The 21,151-nt window shown below is 36.0% G+C and overlaps 1 protein-coding gene and 1 pseudogene across 3 annotated transcripts in view; both read left to right on the top strand.

Annotated features, from left to right (window-relative positions):
* ADGB (androglobin) overlaps window positions 1-21,151 on the top strand; it is a 171,892-nt gene that overhangs the window by 132,172 nt on the left and 18,569 nt on the right. For all 3 annotated transcript variants that reach the window (XM_059177313.1, XM_059177312.1, XM_059177311.1), the window contains exons 29-30: window positions 2,014-2,125; window positions 9,012-9,181. In XM_059177313.1, coding sequence (XP_059033296.1) covers window positions 2,014-2,125; window positions 9,012-9,181 — 282 coding nt within the window. The remainder of the gene's footprint in view (window positions 1-2,013; window positions 2,126-9,011; window positions 9,182-21,151) is intronic.
* Window positions 10,110-19,476, top strand: LOC131833264 (calcium-independent phospholipase A2-gamma-like; annotated as a pseudogene).

Here is a 21,151-nt window from a genome sequence, read left to right as displayed (position 1 = left end):
AAACTAATTTGTATATATCTTAAGTTAAAAACATATATATATATATGTAAAATAAAGGGCAATTCATGTAATTTCAGAAAAAAATGATGTATCCATCAGAAAGAAAACAAATAAATAAATAAAAAGAAATAAAAATAAGAGGCTAGAAGTAAATCCTAATATGACTAATGACAATAAACACAAATGAAATATTAATCAATTGAAAGAATAAAAAATTAAAGTTAGATTAAAAAGTAAGATTCAACTATAAGGAGCCTAAAAGTGACACTTTTTAAAACAAAATGGTACTGAAAATTCAAAGTTGGACCGAGAGAACTGTGATGATATATTAACATCTCAGGGCATAGAATTTATGAAGGATATTATGTAAAAATAAAAGGAAGAATATAACAAGCAAATATGATCATAACTCTACAGCATAACCTAACTGTCCAGACTCAATGAATAAAAAGTAAAAGTTGTTTAGAATTACAGAGAAAAATAAAATTAGTTAATAGTTGAAGACTTTAATAAACAACTCTCAGAAACCAATAGATTTAGCTGAAAAAATACATATGATTACTAGGATTTGAAAAATTTAAGTATTTATTGTTTAGATATTTATAAAACACTTACCTACTAAATTGAGAATATACTTTTTCATAGTACACATGTGAAGCCTCAATAAAATCCTATACTTTACAGATGTTATTAGAATGTAGTGCAATAATACAGAAATTAGTAAATAACAACCTAAAATCCCATAAATGTAGAAGCAAAAGAGCATATGCTAAATAGTTCTTCAGTTACAAAGAACAGCTAAAAAAGAAATGAATACTAAGAACTCAGTAACAACTAAAAAATACAAATCAAAATTTATAACATCTAAAACAGCCTTCAGTGGAATGTTGACTTTCAAATTAATCCATCAGAAAGTATGAATGGTTAAAAACAAATGAGCTAAGCTATCAAAACAAAAATTTAGAAAAAGCAAAAGAATAACTCAAAGATAAAAGAAGAAAATGTTTTAATAAAAGTGAGGTAGAAATTAGAAAAACAAAGAACAAAATTTAGCAAAATGTGTTAGCTCTAAGCTTTTTTTTTTTAAGATTTTTTTTTTTTAAAGATTTTATTTATTTGACACACAGAGAGAGATCACAAGTAGGCAGTTGGGGGGGGGGAAGCAGGCTCCCTACTGAGCAGAAAGCCCAATGCAGGGCTCAATCCCAGGACCCTGAGATCATGACCTGGGCCGAAGGCAGAGGCTTAACCCACTGAGCCACCCAGGTGCCTTAACTCTAAGCTTTTTTAAGATGATTAAGTGGGCAGGCTTCTTGTAAGACCAGCTAAGCAAGAAAAAAAAAAAAAAAAGGTAAATAAATCAAATACAGAACAACAAAAATAGAGTGGAGGTATAAATGCAACCAATAGGTTTAAAAAAGAAAAATTAACTATTAAGCACAACTCTATGCTAGTGAATTTAAGACTTAAGGGAAAAAAGATGTAACAAATGCCAGGCATGGAAGAGGACTGGCAAACTACTTTAGGAGAAGATAGAAAATATAAAATAATAATAATAATCGTAAAGAATAATAACATTGAAATGATAATCAGAGTTTTAACTTTTCCAAAAGTCATAGGCCCAGCTTGCTTCACAGAATAGATCTAACAGAACTTCAAGGAGTACGTTGTTCTAGAAAACAGAAAAACAATACAAACTTTTCAATCCTTTTAAAGAGATTACTGTAATCCTGACTCCCAAACTGACAAGGAACAAAAATAAAATGATTAAGTTTCATTTTTAAGCATGGATGCAAAAAGTATAAACACTAGACTATACAATTGCAGGTGTGGGTTGGGATGTGAGGATAAATTTTATAGACTGATACTACAAAATTTTGGAGAACATCTGATAGTATTTGACCAAACTATGATTGTGTGATATAGAAAATTATGCACTTATTATGTGCTTATTAGGCATATGCTATATTTATTCTTATCGTTTGTGTTTAAATATCACGTTTTATTTCACAGGTTAACAAGTACATTATACAGTGTTTGGTATTATACAACAGTTGGCCTCTCACTGAAAGTCAGCAGACATTTGTTCAAGCATTGAAAGAATTGGAAAAAAGTGATAGCAAAGGTATGCCCTCCTAAATGTTAGTCATATACCTTGTATTTTATATAAATATTTAATAGTAAATTAATCATGTAATTATTAAAACATTATTGTTTACAATTTGCATTTCATATCCAGTGGCACTTTCTGCTTTATTAATTGAGTATGTCTCAAAATCTTTACTGCCTGGTTAGTAAGAACTAAAAATATATGATTATTTAGGCCTAGTTTAAATGTGTTTAGTCCAGTTAATAAAAATTACTTGATGATTATCTAAGAAGTGTACAGAAGACTTTTCTGTTATAAAATTATATTTGTCTAAGTTGTTGAGATAGTATAACCCTAAAGGTTAGTTCTTAAAATATTTAAGAGAAGGAGAATCTCCAACTGAAAAAGGGTCCAGGTTTATTTTTTCAAATATAAGCTACTCTTAAAATTCCTGAGCAGGCTGCCCTATGACCCAGCAATTGCACTATTGGGTATTTACCCTAAAGATACAAACGTAGTGATCCGAAGGGGCACGTGCACCCGAATGTTTATAGCAGCAATGTCCACAATAGCCAAACTATGGAAAGAACCTAGATGTCCATCAACAGATGAATGGATCAAGAAGATGTGGTATATATACACAATGGAATATTATGCAGCCATCAAAAGAAATGAAATCTTGCCATTTGCGACAACATGGATGGAACTAGAGCGTATCATGCTTAGCGAAATAAGTCAAGCAGAGAAAGACAACTATCATATGATCTCCCTGATATGAGGAAGTGGTGATGCAGCATGGGGGCTTAAGTGGGTAGGAGAAGAATAAATGAAACAAGATGGGATTGGGAGGGAGACAAACCATAAGTGACTCTTAATCTCACAAAACAAACTGAGGGTTGCTGGGGGGAGGGGGTTTGGGAGAAGGGGGTGGTATTATGGACATTGGGGAGGGTATGTGCTTTGGTGAGTGCTGTGAAGTGTGTAAACATGGTGATTCACAGACCTGTACCCCTGGGGATAAAAATATATGTTTATAAAAAATAAAAAATTAATTAAAAAAAAATTCCTGAGCAGGGAGTTTGATGCATTAGAAAAAGATATTCACAAGTGGACCCACATAGTTCAAACACATCTTGTACAGATCGCCTTGGTGTCTCAGTTGGTTAAGGGTCTGCCTTCAACTCAGGTCATCTGGCTCCTTCTCATCAGGAAGCCTGCTTTTCCCTCTGGCTGTGCTCCCACTGATTGTGTGATCTCTTTCTCTGACAAATAAATAAATAAAATCTTAAAAAAAAAAAAAAAAAACAGGGAGCCTCGGTGGCTCAGTGAGTTAAGCCTCTGCCTTCGGCTCAGGTCATAATCTCAGGGTCCTGGGATCGAGTCCTGTATCAGGCTCCCTGCTTGGCAGGGAGCCTGCTTCCTCCTCTCTCTCTCTCTGCCTGCCTCTCTGCCTGCTTGTGATTTCTCTCTGTCAAATAAATAAAATCTTTAAAAGAAAAAGCAAAAACAAAAACAAAATCCATATTGTTCAAGGGTCAGCAGTATTTCCTACGAGAACATGATGCCTTTGAGGTCAGGGAGTTCCATAGATTATTACCTGTTCAATCCTGCATTATCCATAGTGCAGACAATGCACACAGTAATCACTCCATGATATTTGTCAAGTAAGAAAGAAAGGATACATCTAAACTACTCTTATTTTTGTTATTATTATTCACTAATTGTCAAAAACCCTGTTCATGTATTTGCTTGCTTATACTAACTTCATGAACCTGTTCATTTTAAGGCTTGATAAAGGTTTATCACCAAAGTTAAGAGAAAGCTATTATTACTGAACTAAATCTTTGTTAAGAAGGGACCTATTCTAGGGCAAGACATCAAAGCCAAAGAAAATTGATAAAACTAATGACACTGAGAGTCCCCATTTCCTTTCCACTGTATTGTGTGCATCCACAGAACATGCATTCTACGGGAATCTTGAACTTGTCTGCCTCCCCACTGCCCCTCTCGTGCTGGGCAAGGGACTCTGCCTCAGCTTCATCATTGCATCTCCAGAACCAGATAGAAGCTGTTAGTAAATGTTTGTTGAATAATGGATGAGCATGCAATGCTAGGAACAGCAGGAGTATTTCACTTCTAATGGCATCCCGGCCTGGGGTCTTGAAAGGATTCTGGGCTGTTTTGGGATCAGCGAGAAAGAGTTGTGAACTTCCGTCGGTGTCTAGCATGGACACATGTAGAGAAAGTGGTGAGACCAGAACCACATTGTTCCCACCTCTTTGCTATTCATATGTGTTGTGTGTTTCACCCACGCCAAGTGCCCACCTACATCTGACTTATTCGAAAGCTCAGAACCTTTCCACTCTACCATTTTGTCCTTTAAAGACTTCCTAACTAGTAGCATTGACACAGTACTAATGCTCATAGAAGTTATAGTGGGTAACATTTATGTCAGAAGCTTTTGAAGTTTTATGTGGAACTGTCAATTGGTGAAGGAATCCTCATGATAAACTTATGAGGTGGATGCTGTAACTACTATCATTTTACATACAACACTAAAGCACACACTGTCCATGAAACTTGCCCATGGTCACATAGCTAGTTACTGCACAGCTGTGATTTTAAATGGGAGTTAATTATCTACTAAGGGTGTCTGGGTGGAAAAAACAATAATACATGGTAGTACTAATTTCAAGCCTTTATTGTGTCCTCAATAAGAGTCTTTATTTAGGGAACTGTCTATATTTCTTTATTGAACATACAAGTTTGCAGAAAGGGTCTTACCATGGTTTCTCTGAAGATCTAATAAGTTTCTCACCTTAAGTTGTCCAACACAAATGGAGTTCTGTAAACGAACCAACATGATAAACTATCATATTTAATACACTTAGGTATATTAATGGATAAATGTTAAAATTCCAGAGGAAACTAAAAAATTAATATCTGAAATAAACACAGTAGTATAATTCATGAAATAGTATAATGTATAGAGTTGGGTAATGTTACAAAATTATAAATATATAGATTAGAAAATATAAGTTTTTTGTAAGTTAACATTTATTAGACTTATAGTGGTGATCATTTTCCAACATGTACAAATATCAAATTATTAAGTTGTCTACCTGAAAACTAATAGTGTTTTATGTCAATCATACCTCAATAAAAAAATGAAAATCAAAAAAGAAGGAAAAAAAAAAGGAAGTTACTGTTAAGTGGAGAAATACAGCATAGCAGCAAAAATTCCTTAGACTACCTAAACCTCAGTTATTTATCACCTGAGAAATTAGAATAATAACTCCTATCTTTCAGAGTTGTCGTGAAGTTTCAAGATAATGTATATAAAGTTTCTAGAACCAAGTAGCCCTCACAAAAATGGCATTCTCATTATTAGGTACCTAAATAGAAAAGAAGTCTCTGGGAATAATTGCATCTTCTTTTTTTGACATAACATTTGACAATTTTATGTGTGAATGAGCAGCTACCAAAATTAAATTACATGTTGCATTGTATCATACATTTGCTGCTGAAAGCAGCTAGCAAATAAATCCAGAATTGAATTGTATTATAAACTAGGAAATTTTTTTCTCTTATAAAAGCATTTGGTCAATCTTATGAAAGTTAAGCAGCTTTTGAATTTAGAATAATCAGTATCACATTTATAAATGTGAATTTTTAGGCAGCCAGCTTGTTTAAATGAAAACATATCAATGTACGCTTACATATGTCAATTATATTTACAATTTAAGACCTAGAAACTTCAATTTTAAGGGTATGATGTATTTTTTAAAAGATTTTTTAAATTTTTTTGAGAGAGAGAGCACAAGCTAGGGAGTGGGGTGGAGAGGCAAAGAAAGAAGCAGACTCCACACTGAGCAGGGAGCCTGGTGTGGGGCTGGATCCCAGAATCCTGGGATCATGACCTGAGCTGAAGGCAGCAGCTTAACAGCTAAGCCACCCAGACATCTGGGTATGATGTATTTTAGAAAAATCATGACAAATACCTTCAATCTTTTAAAAAAGATTATTTAATTATTTATTTTAGAGAGGGAGAGTGGGCAAGAAAGAGAGCATAAGCTAGGAAGGGATGGGGAGGCAGAGGCAGAGGGCTCAATCCCAGGATCCAGGGATCATGGCCCAAGCTGAAGGCAAATGCGTAACTGACTGAGCCACCTAGGCACCCCCTAATGTCTTCACTTATTAACTTAGCTTACTTTTACAATTACAAATATTTTAGATCAAATAGAAATTAATCAAATTTTTTTCATTATTATATTGGTACCCTAATTTAAAATTTTATGTATATCCTGAATTCAGTGGAAATATCACATTTACTCATTTAAATTTAACATTTAATTTCTATGAGAAAGAAAATATTTAATTTTTTCTAAAAATTCACATCTTTATAACTCACAATAAAAAAGGAAGGCCTAAAATATAACTGCGTTCAACTCAGAATATTTCTGTTATAACTGTTTAGGAAGCTTGTCCTCTGGTTAACATGAGACAACAGTGCCACCTTTAGTGTATTTTAATACCTAGGTTTTAGTAAAAATTGCTTGCTGAGACAGGTGACTTTTTCTTAAGGAAATAGGAATTGGAGGATCTGGAGCAGGTAACCCTTTGTGATACCAACTACCTCATACATAATTAATTGTGTTGTTATTTTAACGTCTTTTTGCCAATATGTTACATTTTTATGTTACTGGTCTGGGCCTTTCAGGTTCTAGTCTATTTGTAAAGTCACATATGTACTTTGTTTATCATTCTCAAAATCTTTGTTTTCAAGCCCCACCCAATTTTATTAGCATGACTATAACACTATTTCCTTAACTCTAATTAATGATATATTGTTCTTTCTTAGGCACAATGTATGCATGGTCTTTCCAATTCATGGTCTTTGAAGTAACCAAACATGATGAGATTATCATCTATCTATTATTTGTCTGTCTATCTATCTATCTATCCATCGTCTAAAGATTTTCCTGTTTACATTTACCAAGTACAATCACACTTGGTAAATGTATACCTTATCCTGAGCAACTATTCTAGTTTAGAAATTATGTTAATGTTCTCATCCCATTCAGATTTTAGGTCCTGGATACATAAATCTGAATTTTAATCATAAAAATATGTTTCTGTAACTTTTATGTCTTATTATCCACTGAAGATTTCAGTCTCCTATATTCTGGATAAATGTAAGGTAACATAAGAGGAAAACTATTACGACTAAAGTCATAAAGCTAAAGGTCTTTTCCAGTTCATTTCCTCAACAGATACTGCCTGAGCATTTCTTCTCTGCACGGGGTTTATTAGTTTGTGTCAATGGTCATTTACTCTAGAACCCCTCTAATTACATGAATATGCAATGTGAGGTCACGTTTTTCACGGGTTTTGAATTAGTAGGATATTTATTCTTATACCCTACTGATACCTTACTGCTCTCAACACAAACAGTTTCCCTAAAATCTTCACATACAATCTGATCATGAGTTAAACAATCTGATCAAGTTAAACAATCTGATCATGAATACATACTATGAATTCAGAAATATACTAGGTGAGATTAGGGATCAAAATGAGGTGTATAATGACATTCTGGCCTCTAGAGAACTTGCAATGCATGGGAGAGAAGGTTACTATACTGTATGCCATTAAAGAATAAGGAAATTATTTTATTTTATATATTCATAACATAAAAAAAGATGATGTGCCCTTGCTATATGCCTGGCACCACACTATGTGCTGACATATGTAAACTTGAATATTAGAATATGTTAATTTGAAGGGAATCAAATACACCTATATATATGATTCAAACTCTAAGACCTATGGATAGTGAGAAAAAGAGCCCAGAAATACTTATTGGTGCTGTTTGAGATTCAATTTTAGCTCACATTTGTTAATATCTTAAAACCCAGTGTGTATGATACTAGGTACAATCCTATTTTAAATGACCTATATAGTTTATTTGTAAACCCCATGGGCATGGTATTAACATCTCCATTACACAGAGGAAAAAACAAAATCAAAAGAATGTAATAAATCTGCCAAAGTGAACCTATTTAGTGGCTGATCCAAGATTCACCTCCAAATCATTTGATGACATGACCAAAGATTTTCCCTAGTACAACACTTCACAGCAACTGGGATTGTTGACAGAAAGACAAGTTGCCCCCTTGTAAAACTGTGGTACATATAGTCCCTTTGCAGTCATGCAGGATAATCTTCCCTAATTTGAAAGTAGCTAATAACTGGCGCGAAGCCATTCTTGACAATTACTATTTAACTTTCCTAATGGGATGACTTAGAGACTACAGTTTTGAAAGGGGCTAACATGTCCTTTGAACTCATTTGAATGCTAACTCAACCCTAACAGCTGGGGGAATGTAAGCAAATTTTTGCTTCTGCTCTGTTTGGATGCTTTGAGAATTAAAAAAAAAAAAAAGAAGAAGAAAACATAGTAAGGATTCAACAAATGTTATCTGTTCCTCTGCCACTGGTTATGTAGAAAGAATGACTAGAACATAAGGCAAAAAACCCTTCACATCCTCTTCTGAGGAAGCAGAGGGAAGAGAATAATACATATGATAGCAGAGATGAACACATTCAGTACTGTGGTGGGGATCCTGGCCAAGGAAATTAGGTGAGAAAATGTACTGAAAGCATTCAGATTGGAAACACATTAGATAGTGATAATTTTTGCCTAATCTTACAAATAAATTAAAACCTACTGATTTCTCTACTTCAGTGGTGTATGGTATGTGAATTGGAGTCACACAGATCTTTATAAAATATTTCTTTGAAAAAGAAAAGAAATCCAAACCTCTTCAACTAACAACTTTTTACTGACTTGCTCCCCTTTTCCTGCATGACATGATTTTATTGTTGTGATTCACTGGTTTCCATTTTTATGTCTCTCTAGCTCATGGAGAGAAACACGAGGAATTAGTTACCTTGGGAAGCCCAGATTCCCATACTATTAGTGAGGGGCAGAAATCTTCAGGAACTTCTAAAACAAGGAAAGGCAAAGAAAAGTCTTCGGAGAAAGACAAGACAGCCAGAGAAAAACAAGCCCCTCGCTTTGAGCCTCAGGTGGGTGTACTACTTTTTCTCATTGGAGTCATTTCATAAATGTATGTCCATTGATTTCCCACTTGTCTATCTCTCCCAAGGACAAAACTGAAAAATCCCACCTCCTTGATTCTAGCAACCATCTAGATAACCTTATGGACATTCCTTGGACACCTTCTGCAAGCTGCTTTTCCCAGTTCAGTATCGAAAATGGTTAATCAAACTTTTAAGACATGTATGTCTATAAGACACTGTTTTGGAGCTTTGGGTTTCTAATATTAATATTATACAGTCCCTATCTTCAAAGAACTTGCAGTCTAATGGAGGCGACTGAAGGTAAACAGAGTTTTAATGTTAAATATTACATGTGAAGTGGTAGGATGAAGAGGTACTTATTCTAGCCTCTTTCTCCTAGAGGAGCCAAATCCGGACCTGAGTCAATGAGCAAAGATATTCTAAGGTGAAAGTGAACACAATCTCTGTGTTTTGTTTTTCTGGTTTTGTTTTGTTTTGTTTTTTTCCTTTTCCGGCACTGAAGTATGAGAGATGGGGCTGGGGCGGTAAATAAGAGTCAGAACGAGAAAGGCCTTTAAGCCTCATTAAGAGGCTGGGATTCTGTTTATAGCCAAGAGGTCATTCCTTCCAAATTCCTTCAGGGCCAGTTCGGTAATTGCAATGACAGGGGTAAAGAAGAGGATGTGATGGCAGAGTTGAGGAGTGCGAGTATAGGCCGAAAGATACTCAAATTTAGGTTATTTAAAAACACTGAACTCAAAATACCTATGAGGATAAAATCTTCCCAACATTTGTCATCACTGTTTAGGCTCAGCAAGGCGGGGGGTGGGTTGGGAGACAGGAGGTTAAAAAAACTTATTGGCACGATCAGATTTATATTTCAGATATGCTGGTAGCTTTTAAAAATATACATTTAAGGGGGGAAAGACTAGGGATGGGGAGAATAACTCAAGAAAGTACTGCAGTAGTCCAGGCAAAAGAGGGCAAGTTGTATCAGGTACAGGTGAGAAAGGAAGAAGACAACAAAAAGAACTATCGAGGGGGTGCCTGGGTGGCTCAGTGGGTTAAAGCCTCTGCCTTCAGCTCAGGTCATGGTCCCAGGGTCCTGGGATCGAGCCCCAGATTGGGCTCTCTGCTCTGCAGGGAGCCTGCTTCCCCCTCTCTCTGCCTGCCTCTCTGCCTACTTGTGATCTCTGTCTGTCAAATAAATAAATAAAATCTTAAAAAAAAAAAAAAGAACTATCAAGGAAACAAATAGTTTATGTAGTTATTAATCCCAAATGGGTGATAAGGAACAAGAAAAAATAAAAGATATCTCTCAGGTTTACAGCTGAATCAACTGAACAGGATGTTGGTACCACTAGTACAGAACTTTAAAGGGAAATTAATAAATTAAGGGGAAGAGGCAGTGATCATGTCCTACAATTCAGTAGTAGAAAAGCTGTCCACCTGCATTGCCAAGTTTGTCTGTCTATCTATCTGTCTTTCTTTCTTTGCTTTCTAGATTTTATTTATTTTTCTGATAGAGAGAGTGCTTGTGAATATATGTGTGGGGAGGAGGGACAGGAGAAAGAGTCCTGAGCAGACTCTATGCTGAGTGCAGAGCCTGATGCTGGGCTCCTTTTCATGACCCTGAGATAGGTCCTGAGCTGAAACCAAGAGTTGGATGCTTAACAGACCGAGCCACTCTGGTGCCCCACCAAAGTTTAATTTCCCAGTTGGAGTCTGCCTTTGGAAACATGATGAAATAAAGCATAACCTGACCTCTGCTGAGAGTAGAATAGAACTGATGGTGGGGGAGGGTGGGTAATCCCTTGGGTGGGGCTCTTCCCTTGTGTTGGAATTCAGTTAGTGCAGGCTGACCTAGTCAATGTCAGTGTTGGGAAGAGGCAAGTTGCCAAGGCTGCAGAAGTTGCAACCTGCATCCCATGAAACAAGAAGTCTTGGAAGGAGAGAAACAGCTGCATTTTTTTGTGCTCACCCAAAGATTATTGGAGGATAAATCACATCAGTCTACAAAGAGGTTTTCATACAAGCAAAATAAGATGTAAATGAACCAAAAGAGAAGCCGATTTTATGGTAAATCCTGTTATTCTTCGAACACCCATAGTTTACAAATTGAAATTTTAAAGCTTTAGGACTTCAGCTCCCAATGGACTTATACAAGTGATCATCCCTATGTCCTATTTTTATTTATTTATTTATTTATTTTTGGTAAAGATTTATTTACTTATTTGAGAGAGAGCACAAGTCAGGGGAGAACAGTGGGAGAAGAAGAGGGAGAGAATCTCCAGCAGATGCACACAGAGCCCCATATAAGACTCAGTCTCAGGACACTGAGGTCATGACGGGACCTGAAATCAAAAGTTGGACGCTTAACCGACTGAGCCACCCAGGTGCCACACAAATGTCCTATTTTTAAAAATACTTTGAAATTTGTTTTGAAGGTTGTTTTTATCCATTAGAATGTAAAGATTTCACATTTAGCTCAAGGTAAAGCAAGGTAAAGCAAGTTTAAGAGTATTTAAAAAAAGTCAGTTAGTGACTCGTTAAAACAGAAAAACATTAAACAAACCATCAAATCTCTGAAGAAATACAGTGTTCTGTATAAGAGCAAAAAATAGTCTTTTTGTGGGGGGATGTCATGGTGTGAATGAAGACAAAGATAGACAAAGTAAAGCCTTTTATTATACAAATAGTTATTACCACAAAATTTGAAGAGTCATTCCAATTTCTACCAAATCATATTAATTCAAACTTCAGGTGTGAGGGAAAAAATGCCTTATAAAAAGAAAATAAACATTTCCAGGACAAATCAGAAATTAAAGATAAACACATTGAAGAAGAAAAATCCAGTTCTCCAGGTCCTAGCATCCTGACTGACAGAAGTTATGCTCATATTTTCTTTATACGCCATGGACAAGCCTGCAAGCCCCACTGGGACAGCTGAGATTCTTCCAGTTTCAACAAAACAAAGTACTGCTAAACTTACTTTCTTATCCCATTGAAGGGTACAAGCCTAATAGCCAGTTATACTGGTGGGCTTATCCCCAGATCAAAGTATGATAGAGTCAGAAGAATAAAAACAGGTGATCAAAGCTGAGCAGACTATGGCAAAGACAAACAAGCAAAGGAGAGAAAGAGTTTATCTCTTCAGCAAGAAAAGGGTACAAAGGTGAATATTAATGACAGAACCTGAGCTTGAGTTCAAACATTAAGAACAGCAGACCCAAAGCTTGGCATTAATAGGATTGAAGAACTGATTCTTTATCTACTGGAATGTCTTGAGGGAAAAGAAGAGGATTTTGTGGAAAGAGTTAATTTATATTTATTACAACTGATATAAAATGGCGCTTTTTAGGCCTTAATTGGCTTCATGAAGCCAATGAAAAGAGATATCCAAAGTCTCACAGCTGATGGCAGAGGAGCAAGGGGATGTGGTTGCTCTTCAGATACTTTGAAAATTAGTTGAAATTACTTAGAACCCATTTCCTCAGCATCTTGACTGCATTGTAGGTATAAGCAAAGGGCCATATGAGCTTGCATATTTGGGTTGTTTCATAGGGCCCTGGGTGAATGTAAGGAACTTTATAAAAAATTAGCATCACATATGTTTTTATTAAATGTCATTGTTAAAGCAGTCAAAATGAGTTGGAGCCAGGCATTTTATGAGTCAAACATGGGGAAGTACTCTTAAGGTTAGAATGAGATATGAACTAATGACTGAATGAGTAAGAAGGCCCAGCTGTGTTGTGGTAGCTGCAGTATGTACCATGATAAACAGGGGAAGAATGCCAAAAGCTTTTGTGCTCAAAAACTATGGTTATTTCCCCGGAGTCAAGTCTCACTATTTGGGAAACTGTCCATATAAAATGTGGCAGGACATTTGAGCCTCATCTGCTACTCTAGGCTACTTTGCAGATTGTAGATTTGATGAAATGATCTTCATCAAGGTGGTTTGCTTCTGAATAACTTCTAAGTGTTAGCACTGCATGAGCATAAACATTTTGGCCAGATGTCCCATAAATACATAGTATCCCTAGGCACTGGACATTATAAGAGACATGTGAGAGATACCATGATATCCATAAGTTTGAAAACGAAACTGTCTAATGTTACAAACTGCTATAGATATGGAAGTCCATATAGATCTTGATTTATTACTTCCTGATATCTATTGTAGATTTAATCCTATAATGTGTGAAAACATACCTCTAGATGAAAGTCAAAATGAAAAGCTGAAGTTGGAAGGGTTGAGGTACATTAAAAAAAAAAAAAATTTAAATAAAGAAAAGAAAAAGATGGCGGAGGAGTAAAGGACCTTCTTTTAACCAATCCCCTGAATTGTGCTGGATATCTACCAGACCATTCTGAACACCCATGAAATCAGCTTTTGATATAAGAAGATATATCTGATCTCTACAAACAGAATATTTTAGGTGGTTGGTCTTGAGGTAGGAAGCAGGGATTCATGATTCTACGGGCATCCATGAAGATAAATGGAAGAGGGAGGGAGCCTCTGGGATCCTGTGCTACTGGAGCACAAAAGCCTGCCATTACTGGGGACTGGGCACAGACTTGCAGACTGGTAGCAGTGAGGAAAGGACTTTAGGGCAGCACCCTAGACTGAAACCTGGAGCTGCAAGGACAGCTGCGAACTGAGGGCGACTGGAGGTTTTAGAAGCACAAAGGACAGAGACATACCTGGACCTGGAAGCAAGAGCTCAGAGAGCTGCTGTGGGGCTCACAACCAGGATGCTGTGGTTTTTGGCAGCACAGACAGAAGTGGAGACAGTGTGGCCTGGAGAGCTCACTGAGGGGCAGACTGCAATCTCTCTGTTCTGAGACAGAGGTTTGGATACAGATACTTCTGCTCTGACTCTTAAGAGGGCGGGGGGATGCAGAAAGCTGCCAGAGAAAGCCACCAGAGAACAAAAGTCCCCCAAACTTGGTTTTCACTGAGCCCATTCCCCCTCCACAGTGGGCAGAACAATTCTACCCAAAGAGGGTTACCTGAGTAACAGTGTGACAGTCCCCTCCCTCAGAAGACAGGCTGGAAGAACAAGAGGCTGACAACCCTAAGGTCTCTATAAAACAAGTGCATCTTCCTTGGCTTGTGGTCAATAATTTGGACTTCCTTCAACCACCTCTCAACAGAATGACTAAGAGGAGGAACCCCCAACATAGGAAAGACCAGAGACTATGATCTCTGTCACAGAAATAATGGATATATAAGCAAGAGGTCAGAAGCAGAATTCAGGGGAACAGTTACACAGACAATAGCTAGGATGGAGAAAACTATTAATGGCAACATAGATTTTCTAAGGGCAGAAATGAGAACTGATCTGGTAGAACTTAAAAAATGCTATCAATTAGATCCAATCTAGTCTAGATACTCTAATACCTAGGGTAAATGAAGCAGAAGGATGAATTAGTAATCTAGAAGACAAGCTGATGGATAAGAAGAAACAGGAGGAAGCCTGAAACAAACAGTTTAAAATCCATGAAAACAGAATTAGAGAAATAAATGATGCCATGAAACATTCCATTGTCAGAATTGTTGGGATCCCTGAGGGGGTGGAGAAAGAGAGAGGACTAGAAAATATATTTGACTAAATTGTAGCTGAGAATGTCCTAATCTGGGGAATGAAACAGTATTTGTGTCCTAGAGGCAGAGAGGACCCCTCCCAAGATCAAGGGGAACAGACCAATGCCCTGGCATGTAATAGTAAATCTTGCAAAACTTAGAATCAAGGAAACCATTTTAAGGGCAATTAGGGGGAAGAGATTCCTTACATACAGAGGGAGGAATATCAGAATAATGTCAGACCTATCCACAGAAACCTGGCAAGCCAGACTGGCAAGACATATTCAGGGAACTAAATGAGAAGAACATGCAGCCAAGAATTCTTTATCCAGAAAGACTGTCCTTCAGAAAGGATGGAGAGATAATGAGTTTCCAGAAGCAGCAGAAACTGAAACAACGTTACCACTAAGCTGGCCCTGCAAGAAATATTAAGGGGGGTTCTATAAAAGGAAAAAGATCCCAAGAGTGATATCGAACAGAAATATACGGAGACAATCTATAGAAACAAGGACTTCACAGGCAACATGATTGACAATAAAATCATATCTTTCAATAATCACTCCCAATGTGAATGGCCTAAATGCTCCCATAAAATGGCACAGGGTTGCAAACTGGATAAAAAGACAGGACCCATCCATATGCTTTCTACAAGAGACTCACTTTGAACCTAAAGATACATCCAGACTGAAAGAGAAGAGATGGAGAACCATCTGTCATCCCAACGGACCTCAAAAGAAAGCTGGGGTAGCATTTCTCATGTCAGACAAATTAGATTTTAAGCTAAAGACTGAATTAGAGATACAGACGGACATTATTTCACTCTTAAAGGGTCCATCTAACAAGAAGACCTAACAATTGTAAATATCTATGTCCCCAACATAGGAGCAGCCAACTACATAAGCCAAATGTTAACCTAAATAGACATATTGATGATAATACATTAATTGTAGGGGACCTTAACACTTCACTCTCAGTAATGACAAATCATCTAGGCAGAAAATCAACAAAGAAACAAGAGCTTTGAATGGCACACTGGACTGGATGGACCTCAAAGATATATATAGAACATTCCACCCTAAAACAACAGAATATTCATTCTTCTTGAGCACACATGGACTATCTCCAGAATAGACTACATACTGGATCACAAATCAGGTCTCAACTAATACCAAAAGACTGAAATTATTCTCTGCATATTCTCAGACCACAATGCTTTCAAACTATAATTCAATCACAAGAAAAAGTTTGGAAGAAATTCAAACACTTGGAAGGTAAAGACCATCTTGCTCAAGAATGTTTCAGTCAACTAGTAAATCAAAGAAGAAATTCATCAATTTATGGAAACCAATGAGAACAAAAAACACATGTGTCCAAAAACTATGGGTTATAGCAAAGGCAGTCCTAAGGGGGAAAACATAGTCATCCAAGCATCACTCAAAAAAACCAGAAAAATCCCAAACACACAAACTGTCTTTACACCTTAAAGAACTGGAGAATCAATAACAAATTAAGCTTAACCCACACACAAGAAGGGAAATAATTAAGATTAAAGGAGAGATCAATGAATAAGAAATCAGAAATACAGTAGAACACATCAACAAAATTAGAAGTTGGTTCTTTGAAAAAATTAAGAAGGTTGATAAACCACTGGCCAGACTTATCCAAAAGAAAAGAGAAAGGACCCAAATTAATAAAATTATGAATGAAAAGGGAGAGATCATGACTAACACCAAGGAAATAGAAATGATTATCAGAAATTATTATCAACAGCTATATGCCAATAAATTAAGCAACCTGGAAGAAATGGATTCATTCCTGGAAACCTATAAACTACCAAGACTAAATCAGGAAGAAATTGACAACCTGAATAGACCAGTATCTAGTAATACTGATTGAAGCAGTGATCAAAAACCTCCCAAAGAACAAGAGCCCAGGACCTGATGGATTCCCTGGAGAATTCTACCAAACATTCAAAGAACTAATACCTATTCTCCTGGAGCTGTTGCAAAAAATAGAAACTGAAGGAAGACTTCCTGATTCTTTTTATGAAGCCAGCATTACCCTGATTCCCAAACCAGGCAAAGACCCCACCAGAGAGGAGAATTTCAGACCAATATTCCTGATGAATATGGATGCCAAGATTCTCAACAAGATCCTAGCTAATAGGATCGAACAGTGCATTAAAAAGATTATCCACCATGACCAGGTGGGATTTATTCATGGGATACAAGGTGGTTCAACATTTGCAAATCAATCAATGTGTTAGAACAAATCAATAAGAGAAGAGAAAAGAAACACATGGTCCTCTCAATTGATGCAGAAAAAGCATTTGACAAAATACAGCATCATTTTCTGATTAAAACTCTTCAGAATATAGGGATAGAGAGAATATTCCTCAACTTCATAAGATCCATCTATGAAAAACTCACACCAAATATCATTCTCAATAGGGAATAGCTGAGATCCTTTCCCTTCAGATCAGGAACATGACAAGGATGCCCACTCTCACCACAGTTGTTCAACATAGTACTAGAAGTCCTAGCAACAGCAATCAGACAACAACAACAAAAATAATAAAAGATATTCAAAATGGCAAAGAAGTCAAACTCTCTCTCTCTTCACAGATCACATGATACTTCGTGTGGAAAACCCAGAAGACTCCACCCCAAACTACTAGCAATTCAGAAATTCAGAAATGTGGCAGGATACAAAATCATTGAACAGAAATCAGTTGCTTTCATATACACTAACAATGTAACTGTAGAAAGAGAAATTAGAGAATTGATTCCATTTACAATAGCACCCAAAACCATAAGATACCTTGGAATTTATGTAACCAAAGAGGTTAAAGATCTATACTCTAGGAAATACAGAACAGTCATGATAGAAATTGAAGGCACAAAAACATTCCATGTTCATGAATCAGAAGAATAAACATTGTTAAAATGTCTATACTGCCTAGAGCCATCTATACTTTCAATGCCATCCTGATCAAAATGCCAATGACATTTTTCAAATTGCTAGAACAAACAACCCTAAAATTTTTATGGAATAGAAAAGACCCAAATCGCTAAGGAAATGTTGAAAAAGAAAAACAAAACTGGGGGCATCATGTTGCCTGATTTCAAGCTATATTACAATCTGTGATCACCAAGACAGCACGATACTGGCACAAAAACATAGACCAATGGAACAGAAGAGAGAGCCCAAATATGGACCCTCAACTCTAAGGTTAAATAATCTTCAACAAAGCAGGAAAAAAATTATACAGTGAAAAAAAAAGACAGTTTCTTCAATAAATGGTGCTGGGAAAATTAGACAGCTATACACCATACACAAAGATAAACTTAAAATGGATGAAAGACCTCAATATGAGAGAGGAATCCATCAAAATCCTAGAGGATAACATAGGCAATACCCTCTTTGACATCAGCCACAGCAAATTCTTTCAAGACAGTCTCCAAAGACAAGGGAAACAAAAATGAAAATGAACCTTTGGGCTTCATCAAGATAAAAACCTTCGGCACAGCAAAGGAAACAGTCAATACATCAGAGGCAACCCATGGAATGGGAGAAGATATTTGCAAATGACACCACAAAGGGCTGATATATATATATATATATATATATATATATATATATATATATATATATATCAGAACTATAAAGAACTCAAACTCAGCATCCAAAAAACAATCAAGTCAAAAAATAGGCAGAAGACATGAACAGACACTTCTCAAAAGAATACATACTAATGGCTAACAGACAGATGAAAAAATATTCATTATCATTAGCCATCAGGAAAATTCAAATCAAAACCACATTGAGATAACACCTTACACCAGTGAGAATGGCAAAAATTGACAGGGCAAGAAACAACAAATGTTAGAAAGGTTGTGGAGAAAGGTGAACCCTTTTACATTGTTGGTGGAAATGCAAGTTGGCACAGCCACTTTGGAAAACAGTGTGGAGGTTCCTCAAAAAATTAAAAATGGAACTACCCAGCAATTGCACTACTGGGGATTTACCTCAAAGATACAGATGTAGTGAAAAGAAGGGCCATAAGCACCCCAATGTTCATAGTAGCAATGTCCACAACAGCCAAACTGTGGAAAGAGCTGAGATGCCCTTCAACAGATGAATAGATAAAGAAGATGTGTTCCATATATACAATGGAGTATTACTCAGCCATCAGAAAGGATGAATACCAAATTTTGCATCAACACAGATGGGACTGGAGATTATGATAAGTGAAATAAATCAAGCAGAGAAAGTCAATTATCATATGGTTTCACTTATTTGTGGAACATAAGGAATAGCATGGAGGACATTAGGAGAAGGAAGGGAAAAATGAAGGGGAGGAAATCGGAGTGGGGGATGAACCATGAGAGACTATGGACTCCAAGAAACAAAGTGAGGGTTTTAGAGGGGAAGGGGTAGGGAGATGGGTTAGCCTGGTGGTGGGTATTAAGGAGGGCATGGATTGCATGGAGCAGTGAGTGTTATATGCAAATAATGAATCACAGAACACTACATCAAAAATTAATGATGTACTGTATGGTAACTAACATAACAAAATAAATAAGGAAATGAAAAAATGAAAAATCTTGCAAAAATACTAAGTCAAGGAAAAGTAATTCTGCAGAAAATTAATGACTGGATAAAACTAAAAACTAACATGTTTGGTGGTTTTCCACTGTTTTTGAAATTGTGATAAATGTGCACATATATAATAAAAAATGAGAAGCTTGTTCAGAAAATCCATCATTTAATAAGGAATTATGGGATTCATCCTGAGATAACTTTGAAATGCTCTTGAATTCTGGGGAATACTGAAAAAGATGGTGTTTGGATCAGTTTGCATAGCACCAAATGTATTCTTGGTTACAGAATTCATATCAGAATTCGGTTTTTAGGATATTAATAACTAAGCTTTAGGAATCTTAATATTGTGCCAGTTGTTTGGTAGACCTTGGTGTTTTATCTTTTCATGTTTTAAAATGTATTAATACATGTGCCAAACAAGAAACTGAAAACTATTATATTTTGTATTTTTACTTTAATTACCATAATCATGTTGAATTTATTTGATCATTGATTTTATTTCATGCGGAAAAGCTAATTTCTTCTTAAATTTATATCACTTGTGTTTTCACTAGCTACATTTTATAAACCAAATGCTACTTTTATTGTAATATCTAAATGGATATAGAAAAAGAGAAGTTTCTCTACCAAGGGATTATTACTTTTGAAAGGACCAGATACAGTTTTCTTTTTAAAATTAGGTTATTTTAATATTGTTTTGTTAGAAAATATAGGTGAAGTGGTTTCAAGAAAGTATTTTGTTCCTCTTGAACGAGATAATGTTGTGTGTTAACTTTTCTAGCTGTAGCTCCAGTTTATTATTTAGTGTTAGAAAATCAATTATTTGAAGGCACTGAAAAAATATTCTTATCATCAACAAAATAAATTATTGAAATTTAAAACAAATTGAAATTTAAAACAAATAAGCTTAACTCAATCCATAAACTGTTACAGTGCCCCCCTAGTCCTTCATCATACTCCCTTTCCTGATCCCAGAGTTTCTGATTAACTCATCATCAAATATAAAAGATGATAAAATCTTTTGTACCATGTTGTAAAAGGAAGAGAGAAAAGAATTTCCGATTGTGAGATTTAAGTTCTCATCAGAATATTAGAGGAATATTGTAGAAAGCAATGAGATCTTTTTGGTAACATTGAAACCAAACTGCCCACAACAACTTTATTCAGTGGCCCTACCAATCTTCATTATTCCCCATCTTCATTATTCAACATGAATAATTAACAATTGTCACGTGTAAAGTGCTAGTAACCACATTAGATCCAAGCCTCTCTCTCTACCAGATTGTCACCAATGAGCGTCACTCATCTAGATATTTCCAGTCCTAAATCAATCTGCTCCCAGCTTATGGCTTATAAAAATGAAAATAATCCTAGAAGATATTAAAATGTTACTTTTATAATGAATATATATCCAGTGTATCCACACCTGGCATGATCAACTATCCCTACCCTAATTTTTGTAAAGAGGTGCCACAAAACTCTAAATGTAATTTAAAATTTTTTTTCTTTACAATTTTAGATAAAATTTGTGTTTAGTGAAATGCAGTAAAATTAATTGCACAATTCAATGAATTTTGACTAGTGCATTCAATGCTGTAATCTACATCTCTATCAAGGTATAAAGTATAGATCATTTCCATAAGGTTGGAGAGTCCCTCAAACCTCTTTGCAATGGACTCTGTCATCTTCATACCTTACCCCAGGCAGCTGTTTTTGCCTGTTCTGGAATTTCAAACAAATGAGTCACCCAAGTTGTATTCTTTTATGCTCGGCTTCTTTTTCTC

Source organism: Mustela lutreola, chromosome 6 (assembly GCF_030435805.1).
Source record: "Mustela lutreola isolate mMusLut2 chromosome 6, mMusLut2.pri, whole genome shotgun sequence".
Taxonomy (NCBI): Eukaryota; Metazoa; Chordata; class Mammalia; order Carnivora; family Mustelidae; genus Mustela; species Mustela lutreola.
The sequence above is the reverse complement of the archived record's forward strand: the minus strand, read 5'-3'. Positions and strand labels throughout refer to the sequence as shown.